Source organism: Phyllosticta capitalensis, assembly GCF_038381095.1.
Source record: "Phyllosticta capitalensis strain CBS 128856 chromosome Unknown BKA78scaffold_13, whole genome shotgun sequence".
In the NCBI taxonomy this organism is placed as follows: Eukaryota; Fungi; Ascomycota; class Dothideomycetes; order Botryosphaeriales; family Phyllostictaceae; genus Phyllosticta; species Phyllosticta capitalensis.
In genome coordinates this window covers 240912-260304 of record NW_027117451.1, presented here as the reverse complement: position 1 = coordinate 260304, position 19393 = coordinate 240912, and the positions used below count along the sequence as shown (strand labels likewise).

Sequence of the window (19393 nt, the reverse complement as noted above, 5' to 3'; positions counted from 1 at the left end):
CTGGGTCTCGCGAATGTTGCGAGCGGCAAGGAAGATGAAGTAGGAGTAGGCAAGAATGTGGAGGATGCTCTTCTCTTGCCTGGTCGCAGTGATGCCGACAAGCGGATAGCGCATTGCAGACTGGAGGTTGGCACTGGTCGCAGGGGTGGGTGGGCTTTGTAAGGCAGAGTGATATCGCGGGGCAGGGTACGTGCCAGCAGGTGGAGCTCCGAAGTGGTGGTGGCAGCAGCAGCGACGGGGACCATCGAATTTGGTGGAAGATGGCAACAATAACAAATCGACTGGATTTAATGACACTATCTAGGAGCCTATAAGATGCCATGCCGCACGAATCCGGATGCCGTCTATTGTAGCCAATGATGTCACGAGCATTGTTTTGTGCTAGATGATGGTGCTCCCAGGTAGACAACATTTACTCTTGGTCATATTTTGCCTCAGTCAGTCTTCTCGTGATTTCTAGTCTTGCATCTCTTTTCCAAATGTTTACTTATCCATCTCATCTCCAAGACGGCGGCGCTTGGGAGAAGTTGATACTGCTGCCGAACTTCACCCGATTGACGACAACCGGCCATCTTCTGTCTCCAACTAAGGTACCAACAACACTTCCGATGCCAACCCGACACTCCAATCATGGCATCTTCAGCTGCGAAAACCGCTCAGCTCGTCGCTACTTCGCCGGCTGCAACAAGAGTTCGAGGACCGCTTGAGCACAGATTCCACAAGGCGCGTCTACGCTCCCAACTCTTCGAATCTCTCGTGTTCAAGGTCGAAAGAGGGAGATCACTCAATTTACGAGACGTTAAAGTCACACATGAAACGGGAGATTCCATAATGTCCAGTGCCCATCAAAGGGCATTGAGACACGCAAGCTTGCCGTACCTGAAACAAATTTCTGAGAAGGCACAGGACCTTCCAGACGTCGTTGTCAAGCAAGCACACGATCAGGCCGTGAAAATTTTATCGGGTTATCCGTCACCGTATAAGCTGAGAAATTTATTGAAGAACATGGAAACCGCGTCCAAAGACTGGGAGAAGTTGCAGGCGCAGGCCGAACAACAACGAGCAGCCCTCGTCGCAGCGCAACCAAGTGCCGCCAAACCAAAGGCGGAAAAGAAAGATGTTGCTACTCCGAAGACGGCCATTGCCAAACCAGAGACGGGAAAGAAAGATGTTGCTGCTCCGTCTAAGACGGCCATTGCCAAACCAGAGGCGGGAAAGAAAGATGTTGCTACTCCGAAGTCTAAGAAACAATCGGGTGGCTTTATTTGGCGGCCGGCTTTGATTACCTCAGAGCCTAGTCCGAAATCAAAGCCTTCCGCCAAAGCAGGTCCTCCAGCTGTCCCAGAGCCTCGTCCAAAGCCTGTTACAGTACATCGGGAGCAGACTGCGAAATCAGAATCGAACTCTGAGCAGATTCCTGCCACTGCCTCGAACGCTTCTGTAGCCGTCGGGCTTGCTACTTGCTTCGAGCCTGCTACCATTCAAGAATCCGTCGATGCCTCAAAGCCCACTACACCAGAGCCTGAGAGTACGCAAGAGCCTGCTGGATCCCAAAGGACTGTTATTGCGCAAGGCTCTGCTGTTGTTCAAGAGTCTGCTACCACGCACGAGTCTGCTGCTGTTCAAGGGTATGCGACTACGCAAGAGTCTACTGTTGTTCAAGAATCTGCAGACTCTGTCATCCAAGAACCTACCACGCAAGAGTCTGCTGTCGTCCAGGAATCTGCCACCACGCAGGAGTCTGCCGTCGTCCAAGAATCTGCCACCCAAGAGTCTGCTGTCGTCCAGGAATCTGCCACCACGCAGGAGTCTGCCGTTGTCCAAGAATCTGCCACGCAAGAGTCTGCCGTCGTCCAAGAGTCTGCCACTGCCCAAGAGTCTGCTGTCGTCCAGGAACCTGCTACCGCGCAGGAGTCTGCTGTCCAAGAATCTGCCAATGCGCAAGAGTCTACTATTATCCAGGAATCTGTCAACACGCAAGAGTCTGCTGTCGTCGAGGAACCTGCTACCGTGCAGGAGCCGGCTGTCCAAGAATCTGCCAACGCGCAAGAGTCTGCTGTCATCCAGGAATCTGCCGCCACGCAAGAGCCTCCCGTCGTCCAGGAATCTGCCACCGCGCAAGAGTCTGCTGTCCAAGAATCTACTACACAAGGGTCTGCCACTCCGCAAGAGTCTGCCATCGTCCAAGAATCTACCACCCAAGAGTCTACTGTCATCCAAGAATCTGCCACCGCGCAAGAGTCTACCGTCCAAGAATCTACCACCCAAGAGTCTACTGTAATCCAAGAATCTGCCACCGCGCAAGAGTCTACCGTCCAAGAATCTACCACACAAGAGTCTGCTGTTGTCCAAGAGTCTGCCACTCTGTAAGAGTCTGTCGTTGCCCAAGGGTCTGTCGTCGCCCAAGAGTCTGTCGTCGCCCAAGAGTCTACCACCGCGCAAGAGTCTGCTACCACACAAGCAACTGCCACAACGCACGGTTCTACCACGACGCAAGAAACTGCCGTCATCCCAGAGACCACCATGACATCGGAGCCTGCTACCACACAAGAAACTGCCACAACGCACGGTTCTACCACGACGCAAGAAACTGCCGTCATCCCAGAGACCACCATGACACCGGAGCCTGCTACCACACAAGAAACTGCCACAACGGACAGTTCTACCACGACGCAAGAAACTGCCGTCGTCCCAGAGACCACCACGACACCGGAGCCTACGGCCGCTCAGCCGCCGGTGCAAAGCGAATCAACAACCTCACCTGACGTGTCCAAGCCTGTAGTCTCTGGAACGTCCGACTTTACGGCTGATGACTTGAACACGACCCCAAAAAGGTTTATTTAGCGCATTTATGGTGCGTAATTGGCAGTATATGCGGCGGACGTTTATCACGAGTCTGAAGCAACGAGACGCTGGCAAAGATTCTGGCAATTTCTTCGAATTCCGCTTTGCTTACAAGCCACCGTCCGTGGCGGGTCTAGTCGTTTTCTCGTAGATGCTGGGAACATCTGCATGATTCAATGGGTAACTATGCACAAAGATCTGGAGTTTTCATCTTTGGCAAAAGGAGTCTCAAAAGTTTGCGTTCAGGGTTGTCTTTTCATTGAGAGGGGAGTCATTGTTGCGTCCAGCGAAGGGCAATCAAAAAGGTCTATACGATAACTACCCCAGACCACAACTCGTTCCCTTTGAATCTCCACTATTTATTCCAAGCAATTGTCGTCCAATGCTGTCCTACTTCGACCCACGCAGAGCAAAGCAACATGTCGAGCAACAGCCAAGTCCGTCTCGAGTAAAATCGCATACGCAGCCGCAATGTCGCCATTTTCCAGGCAAAGCGCAACCAGACGGCCCCGTTTGAAAAGCCTGGCCGCGAGCTGTACCACGGCGACCCCCCTTTTTTCCACTAACGAACCCCGAGCGTGAGCTCATTTTCGAAAAGCTGACCACTCTATCCAAGAGCATCACCTCCCAATCCTGCTGGCTCGATTCCGACGTCTACAATGAAGTCATATGCAGATTAGAAAGGCCGTCCAGGAGTGTTCCGAGGAGTCACAGCGGTGTCGGCTCGGATATCTTGAACTTGTCATTGGGAACATTGTTTTGGCGGTGGAGGCACTGGAGGAGAATTGAGAGAAGGTCTCGCTGTGAGGTGGCTGGGACATGTGGTTTCGATGTTTTCTTTTGCCAGCCGGCAAGTTAGAGGTTTTCTACAAAGCTGAAGTTTGCGGCCAACGCAAACAGCGCTCTGTGTTATAAGTGCCGCAAGTCCAGGATCAAATCTCCAATCCTACGCTTTCTTTCGACTTTCCAAGTCCAGTAACCACTGTGCTTCCACGCTGCGGTCGACGTCAACAGCAACATGTCCAACTCTATCTTCTTCTACATTCATTGTCGATCCAAGGTCGCCATGTTCGAGGAGCTCGCCCTTGACATCTACCTCGCCCTGGCCCCTTTCCAAGCTCTCACGACCGAGGAGCGCTCCTTCATGTTCGAACAACTTGGGATCTTGGCCAAGGAAGTGGTCAGAGTGGAGAGGCCGCTTCCGAACGAAGCATGCGCGCAAGTCGTGAAGGACATCAGGAAGGCGTTTGAGGCTTGCGTGGACCACGTTCATCACGGTCACTTTGATTACGTCAGAATGCTGATGGGCAACTTTGTTGCCGTCGTCAAGCGTACTGGACAGTGATATGGTGCGGATTCCCATGGTGGGGGCTACACCGAGGTTAGGGCGACAAAGTCGTTCACAAGGTCAGCATTGGAGTGCTTACTATCATCAGAAGTAGTCATCTCAACTACGTGCAACCCATCTTCTCGCTCAAAGCCCCCTGGCTCGATACCCAACGTGATCCCCGACGCGCGAACAAAAAATGGAGAACGAAAAAAAGATCGAAACCCCAACAGAACTCCCTGAGAGCAAAGCCCCGCCCGACGACGCCTACCTCTCGCACCGACAAAAAGCCAATCTCTTCGAAGACCTAGTCTACGACCTCTACAACCAAACAGTCCGCGGCCAGTACCTCGCCGTCAGCGAGCGCGACTTCGTCATCCAGCAGATCCAGCTCCTCGTCCCCGAGGTCAAGGCCTTGACTTATGCCACATGCCAGCAGATTGTGGACGACATCAAAGAATGCCTGGCAAAGGCGATGCGCTCGGCGTGTCGGTTCGAGTACATCAAGATGGTCGTGGGGGATATCGTTTTGGGGGCGAGGGATTTGGCAAGGGAGAGGAGCGTGAGTGCTTTAAAGCTTGATCGTGCAAGTGGGATGTGCTGACCCCTTGTGTGCGGTTGCTCAAGCAGTCTGGTGGATTCCATGCACGATGTCCGCAGTGTTGTGGTCCGTTTGGCGGGTTGCCGGCTTGAGTGCCAACGCCAGTAGCCAATGGGAGCATCTATCGCAGGCAGCATACAGGCATGTGCTCATGAGGCGTCAAAGCGACCCCTTTCTCCACTGAGGAAGGCGAACAAGATTATCACTGCCGGTACGTGGCGCACTCGTCGACGCCTCAGGAACGATTTCTTTTGGCCCAATTGGGAAATTTTCCAGGCTGTACGTTCGAGCTTCGTGGGCGCGCAAGTATTTCCTTTTGGGCCCGGGATTACTTCACAGAATGACGCTGACAATGGACGGAAGCAAGTTGAAGTGGATTAGCGGATCTGGGCCATTCGTGGAGCTTCCAAATTTTGTCTCAGTCGGACGGAGGGTTGAATGGGAGCGTTTGATGGACATTTTGCTCGATTGAAGTCGAAGTGTCGGCGGAGAGATTTTCTTGCGAGAATCCCATGTTTCCAAAGGCGACTTGGGCATTTGGAGGAGTACTTAATGAATCAGAAGCAACCTTTCCACCCCACATCATACCACACTCCACACCTCACTCTTCTCCACTTGCACCTGGAATCCCTGGCTCTCGACACCGGACCTACCACGAGAAACGTCGCGATGGGCAACTACCGAACCAACCGACAAAAGGCCAAGCTGTTCGAAGACCTGATTTTCGAAGTGTACAAGATGCCAAAGGGCGGCCACAGCCTTACTCTGAAAGAACGCGATGTGGTGATTCAGCAGATCCACCTTGCCATCCCCGAAGTCGACCTCTTGACTCCTGATGTTTGCCAGAAGATGGTGACGGGCATCAAGGACTGCCTCAAAAAGGCCTGCCAGGGCCAGTGGAATGGCCGATTCGACTGGATCAAGATGGTGACGACCAACATCCTCCGCGAGGCCATGAATACGATACGACAGAAGCATTCCGAGGATCAAGAAGTAAGTACTTTGTGGGATCGTTGCGGAGTTGGGTAGACGCTGACGGCAAAGATGGCCCAGGGATTCAAAATGAGGTGATGGAGGGGGCTTGCGCGCTGGCTGAACACGTTTGCTCGGGAAGTCTGGCTGTCTCCATTTGTATGACTTGGGGATGGAGCGAGAATCAAGTCTTAGGTTGTGGGCAAGCAAGGCGCATGTATCAATGGGAGAGAAACAAAGGCGTGTCGTGTGGGCCATGATCAGGGGAAGAGACAAGAAATGTGAGACAGTCTATAGCACTGTCAAGTGGAGTCCTCCGCTGATTTCAATATGGCGTTCGATGGAGTACTTATAGGATCAGTAGCAACCTTAGAACTTCAGACAAGCACCTCTCTTCTTACCCTCGAAGCTCACTCAACCCCCGATTTGACTCAACGCCTACCCACCAAAAGCACGGGAAAATCAAAAGCCAAAGCCTCAATGGACAACCGCGGTTCCCATCATCAAAAGTGGTTGTTATTCGCCAACGTGAAGCACGACCTACACAAAAGAGACGCCCCAGACCCAGTCAGATGTTGCATTTCTCAGAGATGCCGCCATTTTGCCATCAACCAGATTCACTTCCTCGTTGAGGAAATCAATTATTTGAGTCACGCCGAATGCCTGAAGATTGTCGCGGACTACAGGAGCTGCTTGGAAAGGGCTCTAGAAATCAACTTGGACAGGGCTCGACACATCACCGAAGACCAGGAACAGTTTGACTACATGAAGACGGCGATACCCAACATCCTCCGTGGGGTCAAGCATGTGACAGCGCAGAGGCGTTACTACAATCAAACAGTAAGTAATATTTTTGGGGCCTATTTGGGAGTCTATTGTCAAATCTGACGGACCAAGATGGCCTAGGGAGTTGAAATGAGACGATGGAGCGACGTCGCGTGGGCTGGTGCACTGCTCGAGTGCCTTGGTTTGGTGGATTTCCCAAAGCTCAGTCTGCAGACCTTTGGGGAAGGATCATCTAGTCAAGCGGGGAGTTTGGACTGCATGAAGCCAGCAGTAGCGCTCGCATGGTTAACACCAAGCTTCATTCTCGTAGTTGCGGCCAGGGAGTGGAAAACAGAATGGAGCCTTCAATGGGATAGCAGTTTGCACCTACAGTTCAGCTGTTGCCAAGCAGGTCGCTGAAATTTTGGTAGAGTGCTTACTCAATCACAAGTGTCCTTTTGACTCTTGCTATTGTGCCCCTGGAATGTTTCATGGACCAAAATTCAAGTGAAAGAACCAAAGCCTTAATGTTTCGTGAATCGGAAGATTTTGCACACGCAGGAGATGCTTGAGGCAAGCTGCGTACTCTCGACACGACTTCACTGAGGTGGAAATTGCCGGCATTGATGGGGCAGTGAAGGGAATAGGATTTGCTCGAAATGAGTGATGAGTGCACTGGCTGCTGTGCTCGCCAAGTTGACGAAAAAGTGATATGGCTATCTCTACAGCAGTATCACGGAGTAAAGCTAGAAGCAGTGAATTCAAGCTCAAGTAGATTTGCACATTCGCGGGGTTTCGGGGGTGATTGATGCCGAGAGACCCTGTCTGAAGCAGTAGAAGATGCTACACCGTTTTTATTTGACGATACAATTTCTACCTTGAGGTCGAAGATTCTGTCTGCCTGCTAGCTCTTGTCATTTCTATGCTGGTGAGTAGTCATGTTTGATGGCATACTTATTCGAGAATTTGAAGCAAATCTTTTGCTCCAAACCTGCTCCTCTTTGTACTCTGAGTAGTGGGCGTCTAAGTTACTATCCAAAGACCCTCATTCGTGTTGAAATCTCTGATAGCGACCAGAAAAACCTTGGCGACCTTCACCTCGACTGACTATGAAGCCCGGCGTAAGAATGCGAAAATTTTCGAAGACCTCGCTTGGCGGTTTTACAAGAAATGGCAAAGCCGCCCCTCTTTCACCAAAGATGAAGAGAAAGAACTCGACTCCGTCATCGAAGAGCTGCGCCTTCTCGCGCTGGAAACCAAACCACTTTCCTACTCTGTGTGTAAGAGAATCGTGAAAGAAATCAGAGACTGTGTGAACAAAGCTTCAGACATATTCGTGGCAGGAGGAAATGGCCATAAAAATTACTTCAAGATGGTCATGTTCAACATCCGCATGGAGGTAAAAAGTATGGTAGACCAGGAGCCTTAAAACAACAAAGGGTGAGTCCTTTGGTCCCAGTCGCGAGGCAACAGAGATAACAGATGAAGATGACCTAGGAACTCAAAAAGCAGTCTGTAACGGCATCTTTGGGGGTGGAAAGTGCATATGGATCGTTTGTAGCTTTGTCTGAAATCACGTATGGGAGAGAATATTTCATCGAGCCGGGGAATGGACTTGCAGCCAGGGCAGACGCGGGACTCCGTAAACCAGTCATGACCCTTTTCTTATTCTCAATCGGCGTGTCTGAAATCTTTTACTTCAGTTCCCATAATATACTCAAATTTATGGTGGATGGACCAGTCGTCGAAGAGATACTTAAAAGAGAAAGCCATGGAGACATCTTCACCAGTACAATCATCAACACTCTTCCCACTTCCACCATTCTCACTTTGCCCCATAATGGAAGCCTACAACTCGCAGCGCGATAAACATGGACTCTTCCAGGCTATCATCGATGAGGTCTACGACCAAACCGATGCGGGGGAGTACCTGGATCTGAATAACGAGAGTTGAGACTGCGCGGCGTGGGTTATAGCGCTCGGAAAATCGGTTATGAGGCTTCCCTCTTGGTTTCGGCTAGAGCCTTCGATGGGCTTTTTGGTAATATTGAGATCAAAGAATTGAAGAAGAAATTTGCCCGCGAGATCTTGTTTCGAGGAGACTGGCGATTTTCAAAAAAGTGTTTGTTGGAGAAGCTTAGAAGCACCTTCCCTATTCCAGTCCGCTACCCCTCCTGCTCTTAATCGACACTTGGCCCGCAACCCCACTCAGAGCGGCACAACCCTTCTCAATCCAAGACCCGCGAGAATATGAACACGGACGTAGAGAAGAATGCGCAATACTATCACTCTGAGCGTCAAAAGGCCAAACTTTTCGAAGACCTAGTCTACAAAATTTCCAATCAGAACGACCACGACTCCAAATTGACCGCGAATGACCGCAAGTTTTTCGTCGAGCAAATCAGCCTTCTTACCAATCATCTCAATACTTTGACTTATGATGGATGTGTGGAAGTAGTGGCTGATGTCGTCGCCTGTATGGAGAAGACTTCAAGAATGCCGGAGTCTCGTCGGTTTCAATACCGAAATTTGGTGATGAATGACATCCGTACGGAGGTCTGGGGCCTGAGGCATAAAAAATGGTGAGCTTTTCTTCTTGCCGCAAAGCGCATTGAGGTTGGGCTGACAGAAAAGGTGATTTCGACTTGGAGATCCCAAGAGCGCTGGAATTGTGACAGTAGGAAGTGGTTGGCAACACAGTCTACATGGCTCGGTGGATTGTCTGAAGCTTGGTCCAGAAACAAAACATGAGATTTGAGTCTTTTTCAAGCGAGACTATGGTGGCTTGTGGCCAAAACAGTCAGTATCACTCAGTGGAGGAAATGCGATTCAATAGAGGGGATTTTCGTCTGTGGTCCGCGCTTGCCATTCCTCTTCGACATCCTCCCCTAGCGTTCACCAACCAACAATATGCTCAGCTCAACCAGCGTCATGTTCATTGCAGCATTGGCTAGAAGAAATGCATCGAGCAAAACTCCGAGAAAGAATTTCAGCCAAAAGCTAAGACAAACTGAACCGATCAAGGCACAGTGAGCGAGACACGCCACATGAGTTCAGCTAGACAGTGTTTCGTAGGTAGATTCAACACAAGACATAGCCGAAAAATTATCTCATTGGCGTGGTGTGATGTTTTAAAAAGCTGTTGTTTGGTCTTGCTGTGGTGAATAGGGGGAATCCAGGGGGTATTTAGCGCTGGAGTGATAACACTTTCTCTACAGTACAGACAACAACACTCCCAACTTTCCCAAGGACCCCAGTTCAACAACACACAGCTCGATACATTTACGCAAGCCAGCGCTACCGTTCACGCCAAGCAAAAACCAGCTTCACAATGACCACATACGACTCTGAGCGCGCCAAGGTCAGGCTGTTTGAGGATATTGAGTTCCATATGTACGCTCGAATTGACGAGTATGCTGAGCTTCTCGAGGAAGAACGAGATTATGTGATTCAAGAAATCGACCAAATAACCCCAGAGGTGCATCGATTCTCCTTGGAAGTTTGTCAAGTCATTGTAAATGACATCGAAAGCTGTTTGCGGCAGGCTCTAGTGTTGGATCCGGGATTGCGGAATGTCCGGGGAAAGTACCTTCGCAGGAAGATGAGAGGAATCTGCCGAGAAGTAAGAGCGCGCGCAGCAATGGAACAATCCCGGGCTGAAGGGGTAAGAATTTTCTGACCTGGTTTCGATATCCGATAAAGCTTACATATGAAGCCGGTGCGCATGAACTAGGTTTTTGAACCGTAGGCGCTTGGATTCGGAACGTTCGAGCTCGAGATCATCAAAAGAGACTGCAGTAAGAGATTGGGATGCTGGACGTGATGCAGTCAGAGTGGGTTGGCAGGTGGCTTGGAATTGTGTTGAAAAGCCTGTGTGCACCTTCAGCATATTCAAGGAGGAGTCTGCGATAGACACGAGGAGAATCCGGCGGAGTACTTAGATTGAACCATCCAGTCTTGTTGCAACTCTGAACTGCCATCCTGTCTTCTCAAATTGCGCCCCCTGAATCCCGCTGCAACGCAGCCACCTCCCCCAAAGACTCCACTCAACCCAAAAGCCATGAGCGACGAGAAAATCCGCGACTTGACCATCTTCCCCAACAAATGCGCCGTCATCGACTTCCCCGCCTCGCATGTATACAGCAGCCGAACCCCCTGCGACCTCCTGAACCGCGAGGAATGCGCCTTCCCTGTCGAGCAACTCGGCATTCCGGCCAAGACGGCTGTCCCCGTTGCCTTTGATGTCTGCGCCAGGATTGCGATGCATATTGAGTCGACTGTCAAGGATGTTGCGGAGGAGTTTAAGGGTTGCTTGGCTAACTCAGGACGGTGGTAGGCAGCATCCGTGATGCAGCTAAGTCTTCCGTGGCATCAAGCCCCTGGGCACATGGCGATTTAAGTGACGCGATTCGCTGGTCTCTTTGCTTCGAACTGACTTCGACAGTCGGGACAGATGGATAGATGACGCGGTCCGGATGAGGCGAGTTGGTAGGTTCTGGCCAGGGATGTTAGCAGAGCACAAGTCAGGGCGGGTGTTAGGCTTCACTGGTTCGATTCCTTTCCGATTAATTTACACTGGATTGAAATCTTACCCTTGGATCTATGTGCTATGCGTTTGTGCTGAAGCTTGGATGGAGAGATTTGCGAGTGACTGTGCTGTTTGCCGCCGAGATGATTGTGCCAGAGTTGTTTTTCAACACCATCTTCCCTCCCTTGTTACCGAGGTCGGTTCTGACCTGTTGATTTGAGATGGACAGCTATTTCGGTTCTCTTGGGTGTGTAATCTCGTTGCTTTGGGGAGTGATCAGGATAGGATTGATTTGCGTGCTTAAAGCAGGTGGGTTGTCTAGAAGCTTGTGGCTCGGGATGCGCCGTCTTTGAGCAGCGACTTGTATTCAAAGCAAACACTGGTATACTCCATCTGCTTCCAGAAGACGCTCGACAGGAACCACTGTGGTGAATACACTCCAGGTTCGCGCGGTCTCCGCGCGGTCAGTGAATTTCGCGCGGGCTGAGGATCCAGCCAGCTGAGAATCACAGGCAGCGGACATTATCTCACAACTTCTCTCCACACGTCTTTCTTCCCTGTCCTCAATCCATCTACACATGCTCCCCTCTAAAATTCAGGCACAGTCCATTCATCGACTGATGAACGACTCCATGGATACCATGCGCTCCAAGTACAAGGAGGCTCGCGAGAAGTCGAAGGTCTTCGAGGACCTCGCCTGCAGCCTCTACGTCTACGACGAACCGTTCGACGGCCTGGTGGAGCATCAGCGCTCCTTCATCATTGAGCAGCTCGGCATCCTGGCCAAAGAGGCCATCCGCACCGAGAACCCTCTCAGCATTGAGCTTTGCGTTGACATCAGGGAGGATGTCAAGAGCGCTGTCCGGGATGTTTCGAGGACCATCAACCACGGTCGCACTGATGCCATCAAGGCGGCCCTGAGCAACATTGTTGCTCTGGTCAAGGACTTGAAGCAGTAAGACCTTCCGGGAGCAAGCGGTGAGTGATTCGCTTTGGTGTGGTCTCTTCAGCAGCTGACGTTGGACTCCAGGATGCCATGGCCCTGAGCAACATTGTAGCTCTACTCAAGGAGTTGAAGTATTGAACTCTTCCAGGGGCGAGCGGTAAGTAATTCGATCCTGAACGTTCTCTCCAGTAAGCTGATCTTGAAGTCTAGCCTACCATCCGTATAACGACCGATTGGGTTCCTTTAGGTGCAGCTTTGAGCGAGCAGGATAAGGGTTGGACAGAGTGGAGAGAAACCTCGGTTCTATGAAGCAGTCAGGTCGTGAGATGGACTCTTCAGTCAACGCAGGTAGACATGGAATGCAAGACTGGATAACCGAGATGTTTTGCTGGCTTGAGGCCAGTGGGTCGCAAAGTGTCAACTCGAAGGCGGTGCCGTGTGCTTGAATGCTCCCAGTATACACACATCTTGACTTGAAAATTTGAGCACCGGCTTCGAGCTCAAACGTCCAAGTCCTTCGGCGGTGGTGTTTGAACACTCCCTGTATGCAATCATCTTTACTTCGTCATTCAAACGCCAGCTTGGAGCTCAAACGTCCAACTCTTTTGGCTGTGGCACTTGAACGCTCCCTGTACGTATACGTCGTGTGAGCTTCAAAGTCCAAGTCTCTTGGTAGTAAGGTGCTTGAATGCTCCCCACATACATACATCTAAGCTCAAGTATCCAAGTCCCTAAGTAGTGAGCTGCTCGAATACTCCCTGTATGCACAAATCTTAACTTAGTCACTTGAAATCCATCTGCCCAACATGAATGCTTAGTCGACAATTAGTCGTCGACCCTGCGCGCAAGACTCACTTGTTGAAGCCTGTTCAGCGGCGACCGTTCCCTTTCACCACTTCCTCCAAACACCCAATTCGACAAACCTCTCACCAAACACCCCCTTTTGACACCAACATGTCCAGCGACCAAGCAAGGGCCTGGAAAGAGGCCATGGCCGAGTGCGGCGCCGAAGAGACCAATGCCAGCAAGTACGACCGCAAGCGCGCAGAAGTTGCGCCAATGGAAGAACTCATTGCCGACGTTTGCGCCCGCAAGGAGCCATTCCAGTACCTCGAAGACCACGAGGTGGCTTACTTGGTTCTCCAGCTGAACAAGTTGACCAACGACCTTTTGGAGAACCCTCTTGACGCGGAGCTTTGCAAGAGGATTGCCGAGGATGTCAGAAGGTCGGTCGGCAGGGTTGGCGACGAGAACTGGCCTTGCGTCATCGACTACTTGGAGGTGCTCATGACCAACATTCGGGCTACCGTGAAGAGCTTGCAGGAATGAGGACTCCTTGTGAGCACGCCGAGTGAGTGATCGATCTCGCCAGGTTGGGTTTTCGGAGAGCTGACGGGGAGCAGTCGAACCCACCAATGACCGAACAAAGTCCGTATTCAACAAGATACTCGGGAGCGACACGAAGGACAGGGCGCGAGGACTCCTTGGGAATATCAGGTAAGTGATCTCCCCCATAGTTATTCCCAACGAGCTAATTGGGAGCAGTCAAACCCACCAACGAACAACACATGCACTTGCGACAAGACGATCGGCAACTTCATGATGGACAGGGCAGAGAATTGAAGCAGAATAAGGCTTGAATGGAACTCTTCCCAGTCAATTCAATTTGCGTATGCCGTCAGAAATCGTATCCGAGCTGTTCTCATGGTATCCATCCACCGTAAACCCGTAACGCCAACTTTTGCGACCATGTCGGTCCAGATCCACCAACGCCATCCCATGCCTAGAAGATTGCTACCGCGCTCAAAACCTCTCCTTCATCCTGGACGCAACGGTGCGCAGGTTGCCGTACACCTTTCCAGGGGGCGCACCCAGAATGAGCGAGACGACGGCCTCTCTCGCCACGTGAATGTTCTTGAAGCCGCCCAGGATGTGGATCTTTTGGTCTGCAAGCACAATACGGGTGCGAGAGGCGTTCTCAATGGCGAACTTGGTCTTGCCGTCCTTTCCGGCAATGCGGCCAATAGCACGGCTCAAGTGGTCGCCGTTCAGCGTCTTGACGTCCTTGATCTCAAAAGTCTCGATGTAAAGGTCGTCGAGGCGGAGCAAGGCAATGGCATCGTCGACGTCAAATCCGAGCGTAAAGGCCTTGATGAAGTCCTCGCCCTTTTGCAGCGCCCCCGAGTCGGTCGTGTGGCGCGAGTTGCGCAGCTCCACCGCCTTGTTCTTGACGTTCATGCGCACCTGGAGCTTGAGGTGCTCGACCAGCGGAGGGTAAATCTTGGTCCACGCTGCCTTGAGCGGTGTCATGCGGTGCGGTGGGACGGGGACTTTGCGTGTTTCGACCCGCAGGATTCGAGGAATGTCTTTGGCTGGGGCGAAGTGTGGGCGGCCTTCGGTGTCGACTTGCATTTCTTCCGAAGCATTTTGAGCAGGCTCAGCAGGCTCAGCGACGGCGTTAATCTCGAGCGGGACGTCGCCTTCTATTTTGTTTGTTAGACAGAGTCGCAAGTCTTCTTGGGAATTTCTTGCCTTGGGGCACATCAGTCATGGCGTTGTCTTCGGCAACAGCCTCGGGCTGGCGCAAGAGCGCAGTCGGAGCAGGCATGGCTAGAGTTTTGTATGTCCTTGGTCCGTTTGCAAGAAAAAGGAGGGTCCGAAGGGGGGGCGGCGAAGTGTGCGGTGGTTGGTGGTTGGCGCTGGAAATCTTTTGAACGAACGCGGTGAGAAGTAAAGTGTGGACCGTGCGCCGGCTAGCGCGTGCACTCAGCGATCTGCTTTTCTCTTGTTCCTTGGCTGCCAGCGTCATTCCCACGACATGTCCCGACTACGCGCCAACTTCTGCCCTTAAAGGCTGCCGACGCCTCCTATCGACTCCAGTGACGGTCGCCTACGAATCTACCGGTCCGTCATGTCCACGCACCCCCGATAATGAGTCGCCATGTAGCCGCTCGGGTCGGCGGAAGAACCTCGCTCTCTATCGTCGACCTGCTCCGCACTGCGCAGTCGCCATGCGCTGCGCGACCTCTTCTCCAAAGCCCCTCGGGTTGGGCATATTCCGCTAGGACACTGTCCTCGAGACCGTTTGCCGCCTCGTGGCGGCTGCAAGACGCGTCTCGGCTCTCCCTCTCGCGTCCCACGACGACGTCATCCGTAGGACTCGGACGCGCTCCGCCAACCTCGGCCGCACGACCTTCACGCAAACCTCAAGACTCGAGGATATATCAGCTTGCAGTAAAGTCATGGGCGAGGTCTTCCTCCAATACTGCGCGACGGCGAAGAGGCGTTTACAACCGCCGCAACAAGAGCTCGGTTAGCGATGGGAACCAACCGAAAGGCAACCCCGTTCAACCGGGACCCCAGCAGAAGCTGTCGCAAAACGGAAAGGTGAAAGATACTTCCGAAGTAGCTGGCGCTAGCTCCAGTAAACAGCTGCTGGATCGTTTGCCGCATCTGCCGCATCGTCCTGGCAAGGAGGAACTCCTCGCTGCTGCTAATGGAGCATGGTCCAGGTTCAAGGTGCATTTCAAATGGTTCTCGATCCGGAGCGGGCGCAAGTTCAACATGGATGACATTAGTGCATTCTTCTCGTGGATTCTCCTAGGTCATCTTGCTTGGGTCATTATTGGAACCACCACCTTCTTCTCCTTGATCATTTTCCTGGTGAACACTGTGTTTGCCCAGGAGACTCTCGCCCGGTGGATAGGAAACTATCTCACCAAATCTTCCGGCATCAAGGTCGTCTTCGAGTCGGCGATTGTGCCAAAATGGGGAGATGGCGTCATAAGCTTCAAAAATGTCTTTGTGTCGAGAAGACCAGGACAAGGCCAGGCTCAAGTCAGCAAAGGATCGCAAGAACAAGCAGCAGCAGCCGCTGCGGCCGCGGCTAAGGAGCGCTTCGAACCAGTCGAGGAAGACGATGGCAACTACACGCAATTCGACGTCTCGATGGAAACTGTGAATGTGACGCTGTCGTTTACCAAGTGGTTCAATGGCAAGGGGCTGCTTCGGGACGTGGAAATCAAGGGTGTTCGTGGCGTCGTGGACCGCACCCATCTCAAAGCACCCGAGGAATACATTGACCCGAGGACGTACAAGCACGAGCACAACCCTGGTGACTTTGAATTGGACTCGTTCAAAATGGAAGATTTGCTCGTCACCATTTATCAACCAAACGACTTTCGTCCTTTTCCAGTCAGCATCTACTCCTGCGACCTCCCCCAATTGCGCAAGCAATGGCTCTTCTACGACTTTTTGGCAGCAAACAACATGTCTGGATCATTTGACAACTCGCTGTTTACCATTCATCCTCGACAGACGCACAATTACACCGGCGGCCAGCTCGTCTCGAGCACCGAATCTGAAGATGGGCCAAACCAGTGGAAAAAGCACAGCCGCATCAGGATCGACGCTCTCAACATTGACCACTTGAACCGTGGGGTCGAGGGTCCATTTGGATGGATACATGAAGGAAATGTCGACATTGTAGCGGACATTATGTTCCCCACCGACAACGATGAGAGCATCGCCAAGGTCATGTCCGACTTTTACGACCGCATGGAGGCCACCGTTACCGCACCCCGCAATGCCACCGACTCATTCGTCGACCGGGAGACCGATCATCCATCAAAGAGCTTTCTGTTTAGCGGAGAACCGGCAGTATCTGAAGACGACAAGCGCTTCATCGTCATGGACATACGGGTGCAGCTCAACGACGTGCGCGCCGCCGTCCCGCTCTTCACAAACGACATTTCGTACATTAACAACGCCCTCATCCGCCCCATCGTTGCGTACATCAACTCCAAGCGCACCTTCATCCCCGTCAACTGCCGCGTTGTCAAGCGCGTCAGCGAGTTTGACGGTTCGTGGACAATCTACGACAGCGGGTTGATGGATGACTTGTCCAAAGAGGTGAGAGACCCTGTACTCCAAAGTATGGCTTTCTTTGAATTGATTACTGACGCTGGAGACAGGTCTACGAAGCATTCGTGCGCGACATCAACGACGACCACCAAACACGCAAGCGCCGCTTCAAAAAGGTCGGCATCTGGACGCTGCAGCTCGCCGCGCAGGCCCTCTTCATCGGCCTGGCTGGCAACATAGCTTAGCCCAAGCGGTTGCCCGCGCTCCTCTCTCCCACAACCTCATCCTCCCCTCCACCTCCACCTCCTTTATCAAATCTTTCTCCTGCCCTAGCAATCCCCCTTTTCTCCACGCAAACAATCACTCCTTCCTTCCTCTCTACATACACCCTTTCTACCTCCTCCGCCACACCTACACCTACCTACACCTACACACCCTCTCTTCCCACCCACCAAAAAAGTGCTCTCCAGCGACGGCGTTATAGGTACATACGGAACCGGGGGGGATGGCCAACGGACGGACGGCCGGACGGACGGCCGCACGAACGAACGAGCGGGGCGGTCCGTTGGGATACATACATGCTTTAGGAAACGAAAGAACCAAAGTAAGCAATGGCATTGCAATCGGGATGCTCTCCTCCCCTCCTTGAATATGCGAGTATTGTGGTCGTTTGATCCTTGCTTTGCTTTTGTGAATCCGTCTTCTTGTCTATCCTTGTCCCGGTCTTTTTGCGTGGGTCTGCTTTCGCGTCGGCTGCTGCCACTCACGGCTTCTGACGTTTTGCTTGGTTGGCTTGACGGCTGTCTTGTATTCCGTCCTTTGGGAGTGATGTTTGCCCTTTTTTTCCGCGCCATGATGGTCATAGAATCCGGCGAGGGGCTGGTTAGAACACGGACGTACGGCACGGCGGGCAAGGGCCGAGATGGTAATCATTTGTGCTCTGAATAAGATGGGATTTGCTTTTCAATGGTGTTGAGATATCTGTCTGTCTGCACGCCGCCAGCCCCTTGGTATCCACACTCTAAGCCTTCCACACGACAATCCTGCCGTCGACGCCGCCCGTGCTAAAGTTGGAGACGCGGCCGCCAGCCTCCTGGAACACTCGGACCGTGTTGATGCCGTTCTGGTGGGTGGTCAGGAGCTTCGTGTCGTCCTTGACCTTGCCCTTCAGGTCCATCTGCTTGAAAAGCTGGCGGGCATTCTCCTCGCCGCCGTCCTCGCCGCCGCCGCCGAGCCTGGCCGGCTGCGCCGCCTTGCTCTCCAGGGCGCCCGCCAGCGCCCATCCGCCCTCGTTGCCCTGGAAGCGGTACGGCTCGCAGTCGTATCCGGCGGCGACAATCTCCTGCTCCGACGTCCAGATGAGCCCGTTGAACGGCAGCAGCTGCGTCGTCACGCTCAGCACGGCGCGGGGCGGCGCGTCGGGCGCCGACGGGTAGACGACCGTGACGGAACTGTCGTGCGCGGCAAACGCCAGGGCATTGCCGCTGGGCGAAAAGGCCACGCCGTGGACCCAGCCGGCCGTGTTGTTCAAAAACTCGCCGCAGACGGTGTTGAAGGGCAGGCGCTCGCCCCAGGGGCTGGGCTCGGGGCGCTGGTCGACGCCCTTGATGAAGGCCGAAAAGACGCGCGCGTGGCCGTCGGCCGAGCCGGCGCCCAGCAGCACCGAGTTGGGGTGCCACGCGACGCTGGTGATGGTGCTGCGGATCGGCTTCTTGAGGTGCTTAGACACCCACCAGTCGTTCTCCTCCTCGAAGTAGCAGATGGCGATGACGCGCGCCCCGCTGCCCACAGCGAACTTGGTCTCCGACGGCGACCAGCGCACGCACGTGGCGGCCCGGTTGATGCGGAGGAGCACGAGGGTCGGCTTCCAGCCGGCAGCCGTCGGCTCCCAGACGTAGGCGTTGCGGTCTGGTGGGATTGATGTCAGTCGAGCGGCTAGGGGATGGCTGGTGCCTGGGGAAGCTCGCGGGCGGTTGCTTACCTTGGGAGCAGGTCACAATCTTGCCGCTCCGAGGCGCAATGTCGACGCCGGTGACAGTCTTGTCGTGGCCCGTCAGCTCGTCGCTGAGCTGAAAGTGCGAGCCGGCGCGCGTGTACAGCTCGACATTGTTCTGGTTCGTCACGGCGAGGGTCTGGCGGTCGGCGGAGAACGAATGGTCCGCGATTGAGCGGTGGAAGAGGTGGTGGACTTCGGCGGGAGCCATTGTTGCGTGTGGAGCAATAGGAGGAGCACTCTACTATTGCTGGAGCGAGTGGTAGGAGGTGATGTAGTGGTTAGGAGGGAGCACGTCGGAGGATCCACCATGACGCCGTGCAGCGGGACCTGAGCTAGTCCCAATTGGGCAAATTGCTCTACTGCTCGCCGGCGAGCTTCATGGTTTTGGTCTTAACAGACCAAATGGCTTTCTTGAACTTGGGTTGACAATCTCCATGTTCAAAATGATTCAATGGGAAGTCTTGAGTAGTTACAAGCTTTTCAGGGGGTCCAAAGTGGCAGCAGATGAAGTAGCTCAATTGGTGGTTCTACATTGCGAGGGTCACCTTGAA

At 53.1% G+C, this 19393-nt stretch overlaps 10 protein-coding genes across 10 annotated transcripts; 6 read left to right on the top strand and 4 right to left on the bottom strand.

Annotated features, from left to right (window-relative positions):
* The first annotated feature begins 1092 nt into the window (after positions 1–1092).
* On the top strand, positions 1093–2619 carry BKA78DRAFT_327652 (uncharacterized protein). Its single transcript, XM_066889535.1, has 3 exons — positions 1093–1713; positions 1738–2277; positions 2308–2619. Exons 1-3 carry the CDS (start codon positions 1496–1498, stop codon positions 2525–2527), a joined length of 978 nt encoding a protein of 325 aa, XP_066738472.1. The 5' UTR covers positions 1093–1495; the 3' UTR covers positions 2528–2619.
* A 1243-nt stretch (positions 2620–3862) lies between these two features.
* On the top strand, positions 3863–4189 carry BKA78DRAFT_357427 (uncharacterized protein; the record flags this gene model as incomplete). Its single annotated transcript, XM_066892217.1, has 1 exon — positions 3863–4189. The coding sequence occupies one exon, from the start codon at positions 3863–3865 to the stop codon at positions 4187–4189; it is 327 nt and encodes a 108-aa protein (XP_066738471.1).
* Positions 4190–4212: 23 nt separating this feature from the next.
* On the top strand, positions 4213–6650 carry BKA78DRAFT_383835 (uncharacterized protein; the record flags this gene model as incomplete). The annotated part of the gene is made up of 4 exons (XM_066893078.1): positions 4213–4733; positions 5334–5765; positions 6333–6584; positions 6642–6650. The coding sequence occupies exons 1-4, from the start codon at positions 4371–4373 to the stop codon at positions 6648–6650; spliced, it is 1056 nt and encodes a 351-aa protein (XP_066738470.1). The 5' UTR covers positions 4213–4370.
* A 3190-nt stretch (positions 6651–9840) lies between these two features.
* On the top strand, positions 9841–10198 carry BKA78DRAFT_347744 (uncharacterized protein; the record flags this gene model as incomplete). Its single annotated transcript, XM_066890570.1, has 1 exon — positions 9841–10198. The coding sequence occupies one exon, from the start codon at positions 9841–9843 to the stop codon at positions 10186–10188; it is 348 nt and encodes a 115-aa protein (XP_066738469.1). The 3' UTR covers positions 10189–10198.
* Positions 10199–11615: 1417 nt separating this feature from the next.
* On the top strand, positions 11616–11996 carry BKA78DRAFT_300269 (uncharacterized protein; the record flags this gene model as incomplete). The annotated part of the gene is made up of 1 exon (XM_066887168.1): positions 11616–11996. The coding sequence occupies one exon, from the start codon at positions 11616–11618 to the stop codon at positions 11994–11996; it is 381 nt and encodes a 126-aa protein (XP_066738468.1).
* A 406-nt stretch (positions 11997–12402) lies between these two features.
* Positions 12403–13593, bottom strand: BKA78DRAFT_58461 (uncharacterized protein). Its single transcript, XM_066893418.1, has one exon. The coding sequence runs from the start codon at positions 13496–13498 to the stop codon at positions 12809–12811; it is 690 nt and encodes a 229-aa protein (XP_066738467.1). The 5' UTR covers positions 13499–13593; the 3' UTR covers positions 12403–12808.
* Positions 13594–13786: 193 nt separating this feature from the next.
* BKA78DRAFT_334105 (pre-rRNA-processing protein pno1) lies at positions 13787–14591 on the bottom strand (the record flags this gene model as incomplete). The annotated part of the gene is made up of 2 exons (XM_066890167.1): positions 13787–14446; positions 14526–14591. The coding sequence occupies 2 exons, from the start codon at positions 14589–14591 to the stop codon at positions 13787–13789; spliced, it is 726 nt and encodes a 241-aa protein (XP_066738466.1).
* A 323-nt stretch (positions 14592–14914) lies between these two features.
* BKA78DRAFT_300266 (uncharacterized protein) lies at positions 14915–17091 on the top strand (the record flags this gene model as incomplete). Its single annotated transcript, XM_066887167.1, has 2 exons — positions 14915–16894; positions 16957–17091. The coding sequence occupies 2 exons, from the start codon at positions 14915–14917 to the stop codon at positions 17089–17091; spliced, it is 2115 nt and encodes a 704-aa protein (XP_066738465.1).
* A 39-nt stretch (positions 17092–17130) lies between these two features.
* BKA78DRAFT_58446 (uncharacterized protein) lies at positions 17131–17835 on the bottom strand. Its single transcript, XM_066893417.1, has one exon. The coding sequence runs from the start codon at positions 17707–17709 to the stop codon at positions 17176–17178; it is 534 nt and encodes a 177-aa protein (XP_066738464.1). The 5' UTR covers positions 17710–17835; the 3' UTR covers positions 17131–17175.
* On the bottom strand, positions 17813–19115 carry BKA78DRAFT_290069 (putative actin-related protein 2/3 complex subunit 1A). Its single transcript, XM_066885781.1, has 2 exons — positions 18828–19115; positions 17813–18754 (listed from the first exon to the last, which is right to left on the bottom strand). Exons 1-2 carry the CDS (start codon positions 19048–19050, stop codon positions 17868–17870), a joined length of 1110 nt encoding a protein of 369 aa, XP_066738463.1. The 5' UTR covers positions 19051–19115; the 3' UTR covers positions 17813–17867.
* Between the last annotated feature and the right edge of the window lie 278 nt (positions 19116–19393).

Excerpts from the sequence above, each read along its gene's own strand:
- BKA78DRAFT_58461 (XM_066893418.1), bottom strand. The coding sequence starts at position 13,498 with ATGGGGGAGATCACTTACCTGATATTCCCAAGGAGTCCTCGCGCCCTG.
- BKA78DRAFT_58446 (XM_066893417.1), bottom strand. The coding sequence starts at position 17,709 with ATGACCATCATGGCGCGGAAAAAAAGGGCAAACATCACTCCCAAAGGA.
- BKA78DRAFT_290069 (XM_066885781.1), bottom strand. The coding sequence starts at position 19,050 with ATGGCTCCCGCCGAAGTCCACCACCTCTTCCACCGCTCAATCGCGGAC. Across the intron at positions 18,755-18,827 it reads GATTGTGACCTGCTCCCAAG|ACCGCAACGCCTACGTCTGG; the intron begins GTAAGCAACCGC and ends CAATCCCACCAG.
- BKA78DRAFT_327652 (XM_066889535.1), top strand. The coding sequence starts at position 1,496 with ATGCCTCAAAGCCCACTACACCAGAGCCTGAGAGTACGCAAGAGCCTG. Across the intron at positions 1,714-1,737 it reads CCACGCAAGAGTCTGCTGTC|GAGTCTGCCGTCGTCCAAGA; the intron begins GTCCAGGAATCT and ends GCCACCACGCAG. Across the intron at positions 2,278-2,307 it reads CTACCACCCAAGAGTCTACT|TCTACCGTCCAAGAATCTAC; the intron begins GTAATCCAAGAA and ends ACCGCGCAAGAG.